The sequence below is a fragment of the Lissotriton vulgaris genome, chromosome 5 (assembly GCF_964263255.1).
Source record: "Lissotriton vulgaris chromosome 5, aLisVul1.2, whole genome shotgun sequence".
Classification (NCBI taxonomy): Eukaryota; Metazoa; Chordata; class Amphibia; order Caudata; family Salamandridae; genus Lissotriton; species Lissotriton vulgaris.
The window spans coordinates 1,968,434,232-1,968,446,989 of record NC_141693.1 but is presented as its reverse complement, the minus strand read 5'-3'; the positions used below and the strand labels follow the sequence as shown (position 1 = coordinate 1,968,446,989).

At 49.1% G+C, this 12,758-nt stretch overlaps 1 protein-coding gene across 2 annotated transcripts in view; it reads left to right on the top strand.

Annotated features, from left to right (window-relative positions):
- The window catches only part of SCAI (suppressor of cancer cell invasion), a 602,691-nt gene that overhangs the window by 542,645 nt on the left and 47,288 nt on the right, over nucleotides 1-12,758 (top strand). For both annotated transcript variants that reach the window (XM_086924673.1, XM_086924674.1), the window contains 2 exons: nucleotides 685-784; nucleotides 10,594-10,675. In XM_086924673.1, the coding sequence (XP_086780799.1) occupies nucleotides 685-784; nucleotides 10,594-10,675 (182 nt within the window). The remainder of the gene's footprint in view (nucleotides 1-684; nucleotides 785-10,593; nucleotides 10,676-12,758) is intronic.

Below are 12,758 nucleotides of genomic sequence, written 5' to 3'. Positions count from 1 at the left end.
TATGTCTGTCATTCACTTCTGAGGTCTGTCTTTGAACAGCACGACTTGAGCTCACATGGTTCATTAAATCTGCATGACACTGTGGGCCCAATTCACAGAACTAACTTAAGACAAAATCCTAAACTTATTACCTTTTACTAATTTTGGTATTCACAGAAGGCACTTACTCATCTTGGTATTCACAGAAGGCACTTACTCATCAATGAGTAAGTGCCTTCTGTGAATACCAAAATTAGTAAGTGTCTTCTGTGAATACCAAAATGGTAGTAAGTTTAGGATTTTGTCTTAAATTAGTTCTGTGAATCGGGCCCTTCGTTTTTACCAAACTTTGTTTAAAGGGTTACAATTGAGTGGCGATGGAGCTGAAGGTTTCGTATCACTTTCCAGTCTAGGAGGCAGAATTTAATAGTTGGTTTCTGATGGGCAATCAATGTTGGGATGAATGCACTTTTGCCAATGATTACTCTGATCTGCAAATCTATTATTTTACTGTTCAATGTCAAGTCCCCCTTTTTTAACTTGTGTGGAAAAAAAACTAATGCAACGGCCAACAGCTAAAGCATTGTGATGGGCCATGCAAGCAAAACCTTGCAGGAAAGCATCTTGGGTGTCACTGTTGTTCTGCACAAGGAATTGCGACCTCTTGCCAAATAATGTAAAGTTATGTTCCTTGTTTTACTGTAGGTCCCTACGATTTTGGTGGTGTTCTAACAAACAGTAACCGTGATGTTCTCAACGGCGATTCTCTTCATAAGCGCAATCAGTCTTACAAGGAGATGCATTGGTAAGTGGCGTGTTGGCTCTTCTGTGGTTGCACCCTTTTTAACATTCAGGCTGTTGTTGCACCTACCATGTTTAGTCACTAGCGTGTGGCCTCAAAAACCTGTTCGGAGCTGGATGGCAAGCAATGTGAGATAACGTTCGGAAGCTCCTATAAAACAATCAATCAATCGGGGAATTGTAAGCGTGCTACCCACCTGTGAGGGTCTCAAGGCGCTGGGGTGGGTGGAGGTGGGAGGAGGATGCTGCTCCGTTCAGTTGAAGAGCCACGTCTTGAGGGTCTTCCTGAAGGAGTTCAGGGAGGGGCGCGTCTGATGTCTGCAGGTAGTTCGTTCCAGGTCTTAGCTGTGATGTGGGAAAACGATCTTCTACTACTGGTGTAGAACTATAGAAACAAAAACTCAAGGTCCATGCTAGGAAAATGTTTCAAGTGGTGTTCACCCAGGGAATACCCTGTTTGAAACCTAGTCAGCCAAAGACTTGAAGCAAAGCTTGGAACATGAATTGAGAGCATTAATTCTGGGACATTTGTTTGAAATATACACCACAAATCCGTAGTTTTGTAGAATATTTGTTCTCGTGATCGCCTTTGAGTGAGTTAATCCACTTGCCAGGTGTACTGTACAGTGTCTCGGACTAGGACTGTGGACTCGTACTCACAGCACATGGTTGCACACTATAAGGAGTCAGCACCATAGCAGGTGGTTGTGCACAATGAATGAATGGATTGGGTTCTAATACCATTTTACGGTGAACGTCTTGCCTGATTGCATTTGTTTATGGAGCTGGTCAGCTCTAGATGTAGATTCAGGCATGACTTGGAAATGACCCTAGGTTCTTGCACCAAATCAATGGGTTCGCCGTGTAGAATTAAAGACCCTTCACAAAATAGAGGCTTGAACATATATCCACGACCACTGGTCGTGTAACGCTTTAAAGGAATCCCACCAAAAGGTGACTGGAAGTAGTGGGAGTGCGCTGGTTTTCAGAAGGTATCTTCTGGATTAAGAACAGTCGACAGTGTCTTTGAGAGTGTGACGCAAAGTTTCTAGTTTATACTCCTTGCATTCTAGGGGACCAGCTGCTCTTCTAGAGTTGTTCAGGCTGTTCTTTTCTATGTTGGAAAGGTTAATGATGTGTTGCACAAGGAATTTGAATTTGCTGCATGGATGCTTTTCTAGAGTTGTGCAGGGCACATTGGGCGGTGGTGAAGAGTTTTGAGGGGACCCCTACACCCTCCTTCAAGCTTACTGTGTGTAGTGCTTTGAAAGCCTTTAAAACTGTTAGGTGACAATGATTGCTTACACGTTGTAACCGTGTTTACTTTTGTTTGCTGGTAGAGGCTGCAACAGTTAGGCATAGAAACTACCTCATGGTAATATTTTTAATATGGCTCTGAAGCTGTCATTTAAAAAAAAAAGACTGTTAAGGATGTTAGAATATATTGTAAAAATAATTACGTATATTAATGTATTTCTGATGAATACTTCCAACCATACATTCTGCACCTATAGAATACTCCCAGGTGCCAAACTGGATCTAGAGAATGTTTGCAGCAGGGCTCCCGCATGCTGGTAGGAGGTGTCCTCTGGCTCTGCAGTGACTCTGGTTCATCCTGGTAAGTGACAGACTGGAGCTGCATATGAGCGCCACCCCTGTGTGCTGACGTCCGTTATTTTCTTTCTGCCCCCTTTGATGCGGATCTGGAGCTCCCTGCACCCCCTTTGTCAGTCATCGGACAGCTTCAGATCCATTCAAAGTCAAAATACTAGGGAATATATTCCCTCTAAAGATGACAGGATTCAAACTGCGTCAGAACTGCAGGAAGCAAATGTCTGTAACGCACTCACAGGACATGTGTTTGTGGTGCTTGGGCTCAGGCCATGGTTGGAAGTCATGTGAAAAGTTTGTTCAAAATCTGGTAATAGGTTGCAAGGGCATCAACCTAAGAATATCACCCCTCTGGTATTGCTTGAAGCCAACCTTGTCCCGGTGCACCCTGAATTTTCAAGGCTATGGTCGATTGCAGCAAACAGCGAATTTCATAGAGTCTATGCTGCAACTGATTCATGCACCGCTGGCCTGCTCTGACGCCCCTTTAAGATCCACAGAGTCTCAGGGGCCAGTTGGAGTTCTGCTGGTGTGTATTCTCCTACAGAATCTGTTTCTGGGCCCGTACTGACCCTGGTTCAAACTTCCACATCGGCATCGTGATCAACACCAGTTCCTTCCGTGCCAGCACCAGCGCTGGCCCGCGATTTGGTTTTGACACTGGTGTTTGAACCCAAATCAATGTTGGCCCGCTGCAGGCTTATGTTGCACTGATGTGACACCTATCATACCAGAAGCTAGAGGCTGTCTTTGGATCTGATTCTGATGCAATTCAGCATGTACCTAATGTTCCCTGTGGTACTGAAGATGACGAGGAGTCCGGTAAGTTACTCCCTTCTCGTATCACCTACAATGGTTTATGCTTGGACTTACAAAATTCCCAAGGTATAGTTATGTCTCTTGCGATGAAGCTAGACTCGCCACCTGTGGAAAATAGTGCTTCTTTCGCAGTAGTGGTACAGAGGGTGGTTTATTTTCTGGACTAACAATTGCCCACTATTGAAACTAAGACGAATTTGCTTACTGAAGTTCTCCAACCAGGACTACCTTTGTCTGAACCACTTTTGCTATTCAATGAAGACCTTACTGACACCTTGAAAGCTATATGGGATAAGCTATCTGAAAGAGACACGTTAGTGATAGATTCCTTACCTTAGAATATTCCCCAGGCGTCAGACTGGATCCGGAAAGTTTTTGCTAAGAAGTACCCCTGAGCGTCGTTGGGTGGGGTCGTGCCGTTCCGCTTCTGTCACTGGCGTCGTAAGCGCTGGGATGACGTCACGGAGACTACTTATTTAACAACAAGAGGTGGTGATGGACAGAGTCTCTGAATTAAGCAGAATACTCTCACCCAGTCAAGAGATCAGGGCCAGATCCAACACCGTTTTTTAGCTCACTGCACCATCCCAGCTCAGAACCTGGCTATATGCAAATTAGTCTGTTCCTGTCCCAGTCCCAGTGCATGATGGGAACAGGGCAAACCAAACTACCAAGCCAATTCTTACACTGGGAAGGAAACAAGCTTCCGGGGACCGGTTTCTGGCATTTCAGCCGTCATCGGCCCGGCTTGCTTGAATCCTGATGGTGCAATGAGCAAGGGACTCACATCTGAGTATACCCTTCCACGCTTATGGTGGACAAAATATTTAACAACAAGGGGTGGTGATGGACAGAGTCTCTGAATTAAGCAGAATACTCTCACCCAGTCAAGAGATCAGGGCTAGATCCAACACCGTTTTTTAGCTCACTGCACCATCCCAGCTCAGAACCTGGCCATCACCACCCCCTTTTCTGAATCGTTTTTGGCCACTATAGGTGTGGCAGGGTATACTCAGACATGAGTCCCTTGCTCACTGCATCATCAGGATTCAAGCAAGCCGGGCCGACGACGGCTGAAATGCCAGAAACCGGTCCCCGGAAGCTTGTCTCCTTTCCGGGGAAGAATTGGCTTGGTAGTTTGGTCTGCCCTGTTCCCATGATGCACTGGGCCAGGGACAGACTAATTTGCATATAACCAGGTTCTGAGCTGGGATGGTGCAGTGTGCTAAATAACGGTGATGGATCAAGCCCTGATCTTTGGACTGGGTAAGAGTGGTCTGCTTAATTCAGACACTCTGTTCATCACCACCCCCTTTTCTGAATCGTTTTTGGCCACTATACGTGTGGCAGGGTATACTCAGACATGAGTCTCTTGCTCACTGCACCATCAGGATTCAAGCAAGCCGGGCCGACGACGGCTGAAATGCCAGAAACCGGTCCCCGGAAGCTTGTCTCCTTTCCGGTGAAGAATTGGCTTGGTAGTTTGGTCTGCCCTGTTCCCATGATGCACTGGGCCAGGGACAGACTAATTTGCATATAGCCAGGTTCTGAGCTGGGATGGTGCAGTGAGCTAAATAACGGTGATGGATCAAGCCCTGATCTTTGGACTGGGTAAGAGTGGTCTGCTTAATTCAGACACTCTATTCATCACCACCCCCTTTTCTGAATCGTTTTTGGCCACTATAGGTGTGGCAGGGTATACTCAGACATGAGTCCCTTGCTCACTGCACCATCAGGATTCAAGCAAGCCGGGCCGACGACGGCTGAAATGCCAGAAACCGGTCCCCGGAAGCTTGTCTCCTTTCCTGTGAAGAATTGGCTTGGTAGTTTGGTCTGCCCTGTTCCCATGATGCACTGGGCCAGGGACAGACTAATTTGCATATAGCCAGGTTCTGAGCTGGGATGGTGCAGTGAGCTAAATAACGGTGATGGATCAAGCCCTGATCTTTGGACTGGGTAAGAGTGGTCTGCTTAATTCAGACACTCTGTTCATCACCACCCCCTTTTCTGAACGGAGACTACTTAGGCACCACTCATGATCTTACGTCACTTTTCTTTTTCCGCGCTGAAAGCGCAGCTCTGGATTGAGCACGTACCTCAGTCATTTTTTGACTGCTTTTTGAGACTTTTTTTTCTCCTTCCCTTGTCTCCTGGTGCACGTAGGGATGCCCGGCTTTAAATCTTGTGGGTCGTGCCACTGTAATATGTCGTGGCGGACCCCCACGATGTCTGCCTCTACTGCCTGGAGACCGACCATGACTATCGGGACTGTCGAGCCATGGCCCCGAAGGGCGTGCGGGAAGTTGCTGGAGGTCCGGCACTCCTCTCACCGCCGCTCCAGGTCTAGGGGCCGTTCGCGGGACTGCTTGCGGGACCGGAGCCGTTGCTCCTTGGGCTCGAAGTCTTCACCTTCAGATTCCGGTAAGCGACGCCATAAAAGAAGTCGAAGTGTGTTCGCTCTCTGCCTACCCGCCATACCCGGGTCCATCTGTGATTACCGAACAGATGCAAGAATTTCTTGTTACCAAGGAATGCCTTTTTAGGCCTTGGGCTCCTGCCAGCGTGCCTGCGGGCCCTTCGGTCCCGTGTCCAGATCCTGCTGGCCCGGCAATACCGCCTCCGGCGCCGGCCCCAGAGCCACTAGGTCCAGCGCCCTGTGCTCCCGCCCCACAAGGTGCAGCGCCGCTGGCTCCGGTGCTGCCCTTGACTCTGGCCCCAGCGCCGCCACAGGCAACGCACTGGGTGCCGTTTATCCCACCACTGCCCCGGTTCTAGGACAATTTCGTTCCGACCTGGGATCCGCATTGGGATGCGGCTCCAGCTCGGCCCTGGGTGGCGCCCTTCCCGGCGCCGCTTGCCCACTCTCCGGCTCCGGCCCTGCCGCGCTGCCGGCTCCTTCTACTCCGGAGCGCGACGAGGGCTGGGACGGCTCCGAGGACCCTCTTGCGCGGCAGTGTGACCCCGAGCAGGATTGGGTGGATGACGTTCAAGATGTGGGTGAACTTGATGTGTCTTCTGACTCGGGGTTTGACTCCACTCCGCCTACTATGGAGGAGGGCGCTTCGTACACTATGGTGCTGCGTTGGGCTGCGGAGGCTCTCCATCTTAACCTCCCTATGGTGGCCCTTGAGACCAACCTTCTTATGGAGGTGCTCCAGTCGGCGTCTACGTCGTCGGTGCCACTGCTCCCTTTCAGTGAGGCCGTTACCGAAGTCCTCTTAGGCACCTAGTTGCGACCGGCCTCGGGGGCACCGGTGGATAAGAACGTTGCTAGGCGTCATCGCCCGGCGCCTTGTAATCCTGCCTTCTTGACCAATCAACCCACGCCTGAGAGCCTGGTCATTCAGGCCTCGACGTCGCAGAGTGCCTTTCCCACTGCTCCGACGGATGAGGACTCTTAGAAGCTGGACCAATTTGGCAAGAGGTTGTTCTCCGCGGCCAGCTTGGGGTTGCTGTCGGTTAATATCGCCTGCTTATTGGGCCGTTACTCACACGCAGTGTGGGATTCGGTAGCAGAGGTCCTGCCTCAGTGGTCTGAGGAGGTCCAGGCTGTCCTATCCCAAGCGATTGCGGAAGGCAAGGATGCAGCGAAGTTTGCCATCAGGTGTGGTCTGGACACGGCTGATTCCTTGGGCAGGGCAATTTCCACGACTATGGCGTTGCGGCACCATGCCTGGTTGCGGTCTACCGTGTTCTCTCCCGATATCCAGGGCTCGCTCATGGACATGCCCTTTGATGGCTCCCGCCTCTTTGGCGACAAGGCTGACAGTGACCTGGAGCGCTTTGAAGTCTTGCGGGCCACGTCCAAGTCTTTGGGTCTGTCCACAAAGAGCCCTGCCACGCCTGGGTTTCATTACTTTCGTGGCCAGGGTAAAAGCACCCAAGCACGCTCCTCCACAAAGCCTGTGCAGAACCAACCTCAGCGCGGGCGTGGCTTTCGCAGGGGCGGGTCTGGTAACCAGTGAACGGGTCAGTCCAGCTCCACCCCCGCTTCTTCCACCTCTAAGCCTTCCTGATCTGAGCTTCAGGGAGCACCCCACGCCGGTAGGAGGCAGGGTCCTTCACCATCCGCACCACTGGCGCAAAATCACATTGGACAAGTGGGTGCTGCAGATAATCTGCCAAGGTTATTCGCTCCGTTTTCTGTCCTCCCCTTCAGCCATTCCACCTCAGTACCACCACATGTCGGGGATCATTTAGCTCTTCTCCGTCAGGAAGTCACGGCCCTCTTGGCCAAGGGGGCAATCGAGTGCATTCCCGATTAGGAAGTAGGGAGTGGTTGTTATTCCCACTACTTTATGGTCCCCAAGAAGGACAAGGGGGGCTTGCGCCACATCGTTGACTTCTAGGACGTCAATCACTTCCTTTGGAAGGAGAAGTTCAAGATGCTAACTCTGGCTCAGGTCCTGGCTGCCTTGGATCCTGGAGACTGGATGGTAGCGTTGGACTTGCAGGACGCATATTTTCATATCCCTGTCCAGCCGGCCCACTGGCGTTACCTGCGTTCACGGTAGCCAAGAGCATTTACAGTTTGCAGTGCTCCCCTTCAGCCTTACCAGTGCCCCTCGGGTGTTCACGAAAGTGATGGTGGTGGTCGTAGCTCATCTGCGCAGGTCAGGGGTGTCGGTCTTCCCCTACCTCGACGACTGGCTGTTGAAGGCGGGTTCACCCCAGGCAGTTGTCGCCCACCTCCAGACTATGTCCGACCTCCTGCATTTGCTGGCGTTCTCCATCAATGTGCAGAAGTCGGACCTGAGTCCCTCTCAGAAGCTCCCCTTCATCGTAGCAGTTCTGGATTCAAAGCTGTTTCGGGTTTATCCTCCCGAGCAGCGAATCCGGGATAGATAGTGGAGAAGTGTGGCTCACCGGTTAGAGCAGGCAGACCCTGAAGCAGAGGTCAGACCCGGGACCAGGGTTCAATTCCCGACGCGGCAGGGTCTTGAGCTCAAATGTTCACGGACTCGATAATTCTCGCTTCGGTGCCTGACCTAATCATGGGTTCACACTCTGCAACTCTGGGCAATAGCTTGCTTAATCTCCACAACGGCCCCCGCGGCGGGATGCCTGGCTTTCACCTTGGGGATGCCCTGTAGGGGCTATCTCACAGGGAAAAGCCAGGACGGGTTCCCAAGGCAAGCGCCGAGATACCCCTTCGGGGGTCGATTCTGGCGCTATATAAGAAACATAATAATAATAATAATAATATTCAGGCTATGGTTACGCTCTTTCAACCTCTATCCCGGGTTTTGGTCAGGATGACCTTCCGGCGTCTGGGCCTGATGGCCTCCTGCATCCTGCTAGTGACACATGCCAGATGGCATATGCGGGCTCTGCAGTGGGACCTGAAGTTCCAGTGGGCACAGCATTAGGGCACCCTGTCCGATCACGTTCAGATCTCAGAGGGCGCTGCACGACAGTTGCAGTGGTGGCTCACGATTCGCGATTGGGTCAGTGGCAGATCCCTCTCCCTTCCTCAACCGGAGCATATAGTGGTGACGGATGCGTCCCTCCTGGGATGGGGAGGCCACATGGGAGAGGCGGAGATCAGAGGCCTCTGGTCTCCGGCGGAGTCCCAGCTATATATCAACCTTCTGGAACTGAGGGCGATCCGGCTTGCACTGAAGGCATTCCTTCCCTCTGTCCGGAAAGTTTAGTGCAGGTGTTCACGGACAACACAACCGCCATGTGGTATTGCAACAAACAGGGTGGGGTGGGGTCCTGGACCCTATGTCAGGATGCTCTGCACCTCTGGACATGGCTGGAACATCAAGGTATTACCTTGGTGGTTCAACACCTGGCAGGTTCTCTGAATGCCAGGGTGGAAAACTCAGCTGCCGGTGCATGATGGATCACGAATGACATCTGAACTCGGACGTGGCGCAAGGTCTCTTTCAGCGATGGGGAGAGCCTTGGTTAGATCTATTCACCACCGAAGAGAACGTGCAATGTCATCAGTTCTGAAAGTCTTCTGTCCATCCATTAGCAGGAGGCTGATGCAGGTCCTCATGGACAACATAACCACCATGTAGTAATGCAACAAAGAGGGCAGAGTGTGGTTTTGGATTTTGTGTCAGGAGGCCCTACATCTCTGGAGGTGACTAAACTTGCAGAATATCTTTCTGGCTACCAACCATCTTGCAGACTGACAGATAATGAGTAGTGTCTCCATCCCGTGGTGGTGCAGAGTGTCTTAGACCGATGAGAATGCCTATATTGACCACACAAAATACCATCTTTTGGATCAGCACCTATTTTTGGAAATTTCTTGATCGATGAACGTACAGGTGGTGCAGAAGAGGACCCAGTCAAGGTGGATGGTCGGCTGCATCAAAATCTGTTTTGTCCTGGTCAAGAGGCGATCCCCTGAAGACCTGCAAGCTCATCTCACCAGGGCTAAAACCTCTACAAGGGCATTGGCAAGCAGTTGCCTTTCTGATCATCTTCCAGGTGGCACTGTGAGATGAGGTGCACACGCTCTTGAATCAACACTACCTTGACAGCCATGTCCAATGGAAGGGCCATTTTGTTTGATTGGTACGGCAAGAATTCCCCATTTCAGTCCACTCCGCTGACCCTTCCAAATGTGAGATGTATGTATTCTAAAAAGGAGGAATCTGTGGTTATAAGTATCCATCAGACAAGCAAGTTACTTACCTTTGGTAATTCTCTTTGTGGTGCATATGTTATTTACCTGCACACTTATCACTGCCCTCCCCCCTACATATTTTGTGGAGTGGACTCCCTAACGTCTTAATAAGGTCCCAAGGGTGAGATCGTACACTGTCATCAGTTTGTTTGAAGTCCTCCGGGTCTGAGTGTGCAAAAGAAGAAAGGTTGTAAAACAGACATCAGCATGCAGGTATTGCGATTTTATGCCTCTGCTTGGTCACTTCCGTACTTAGTTACCTTGGAGTCACATGGCACCACCTACCAGCAAGCGGGAACATATTTTCCGTTTCCAATATGGCACCTGGGAGTATTCAAAAGGTGAGGAATATGCAGTAAGATACAGTTTTCACCAGAGAGCGCGTTACCGAAGGTAAGTATCTTGTTTGTTTCACATCCCCTGATAATGTATAATCATAGCCTTTTCTAGAGCTTTCAGTACTTTGTCACCTCATCACAAGATAGGAGTTATCCTCCCTCTCTCCAGTAATGTTCCTACATTGCAAATAGTTTGTCTGGTTTGGAGATGAAGTGAATTTGATATAAATGCTGTGCACCTTGTCTTGTTCATTACACTGCAGTCGCTGATGGGTGACCTTTTTTAATATATGTGTTCTTACTGTCTTCTCATTTTGCCTCATTTTTTGGCACTATCTTTACTGAGTTTGTGTATTTTTGCATTTTTTCCACCTGAATCAATATGTATTCTTTTGACAGTCTGCATCCAGGGGATCTGTACCCTTTCACGCGAAAACCTCTCTTCATCATTGTTGATTCTTCAAACAGTGTGGCCTACAAGGTAAAACAATTCAAAGTGTGCAGTATTTTTAAGGACTTATAGTGTCCCACATTGCTGTGTCAAATGTTGTCTTTCACATGTCCTTAGCGTTGCTTTCATTGGATTTTATTATTAAGCCATGGAGTGAACTTCTGTCAGCAGTTGCAGCAGTCACTGGAAGTGTGACCACCTCTGTATGGTTTCTTTGTATGGTTCCATTAAATCATGACTACTGTATGCCTCTCGAACTCAGCTGACTTCCATCTCCTGTTGGAGCAGTAAGGAATTTGGAAGTGAAATTTGATGCAAACCTCTCTTTTAACCCATTCGCTGCGTACGTCAGCCAACGGCCGTCGCAAGCACTACCTCCATAGTGCTGCGGACGTCTGTGGGCTGACGTGGCCCCGCCCACGCACGGAAACGCCTGCACCGCGATGGATTTTGCCCCAAGGTTAACGGGTTAACCATCAGATTGTTGCAGAGACCGCCTGCTGTTAAAACCCCTTAGGAAAATTATCATTCCAACTTTAGTACGGAAAACGATGTTCCATGTTATCACCTTAGATTAGACTCTCCAATGCTCTCTATCTAGGTTAGAGCAAACACCTCCCACACAAACTTCAGATAGGGAAGAATGCTGCTTCTGTCCTGATATTGCATCTTCCATGCAAATTTCCACTGCTTCCCATGTCAAAAAACTACACTGGCCCCCTCCAGCTAACAGGAAAACACACAGTTAAAACATGAAGCTGCAGCACAGAGGTTAATGCGCCAGATTTCAACCTACACTTTCTGTTCATTATAGAAACGTGGCTGGAGGAGACCACGGATCCTGTATCTCTCATAAGGTCCTATCGTTGTATCTAGAATCTTCACTAGAAACCATCCCAAGAAGACCTTTTCAAGGTTCTTCGCAGGCCACCAATTTTGAAGATATGGCTGAATGTGAATCACTACTGGTTTGCTGAACACGCTCCCCTACATTGTCATGCTCTGCCCTACTGAACTCCGACGAACAACTGAGCAGTCACAGACGTCTTTCTAGATGCCACCAATATCACCATAAACCACAATCTCATTATCAAGGAAAAATATGAATGTCTTGCCAAAACTTACTTTAACATGGTCCCTTCTGATGAACAGAGAGGCTTCCTACTTCCTTCGACTTGTAGGAACTTAAAACCCCTAGTTGAGCTCACCATTGACACAGTCGTCTCACTGCTATAATTCAGCACAGTAACATTAATTCCCCCATCATTTGGAGCGGCCCCCACTCCCTTTTCATTGTTAACCTTCTCATGAGAACCACTATAAAGGTAACATAAGCCTATAAGACTAGCTCCAAACAATGGAACAAGCTGGACCTTTTTGTCCTTAACTTCCATCTTACGCCTCTTCGCAACATAACCAAATAAACAGATGGAGCACCCATTACCCTTGGCTTTCTGAAAGTTTTGACATACTGACACCCCACAAGACCGCTAGGCACCCTGACTATCAGCCAAAGACACAAACGCTCATTGACGAAATAAAGAAACTGAAGACGGAAATGAGAGCTCTGTAACAACATTGAAGACACCAAACAATGCAACTGGCAAAATGTCTCCAGCATTCTCTATACCAGGAAGGCAAATCACTCCAGTATTATCATAGTATCTCCAGAGTCCAATGCTCGTTCAAAGAACTACAAAGAATCCTCCCAGAATTCTGCAACCCAACATGCATTGCCACAAAGACTTCTCACTCCCTAAATGGCTGTGATGACATTGCAAACTTATTGTCCAAAAATCTAAGAAACTGAAAAAGCATCTTAAAAGCGAACACTTGTCCCCCCCCCAGACCATGATTAACAACTAAATATGCAGGTACACAATAGACCCTGACCTCATGTAGCAACTCTGTTCTCTGAGTTCAAGGAGCTGGTTATGTCGGATTCCAGGCCACCCGTGAGCATCAGAGGATATTCATCTCACTACAAATGCCTCTCAGCAAGAACTAATATTTCTAAATCCCCAGGTTCATACCTCATGGACCATAACACCTTGTAAAAGCCAATCAAGAAGAAGAACCATTCTCCAGCACACAGAGACAATCACTAACCCAT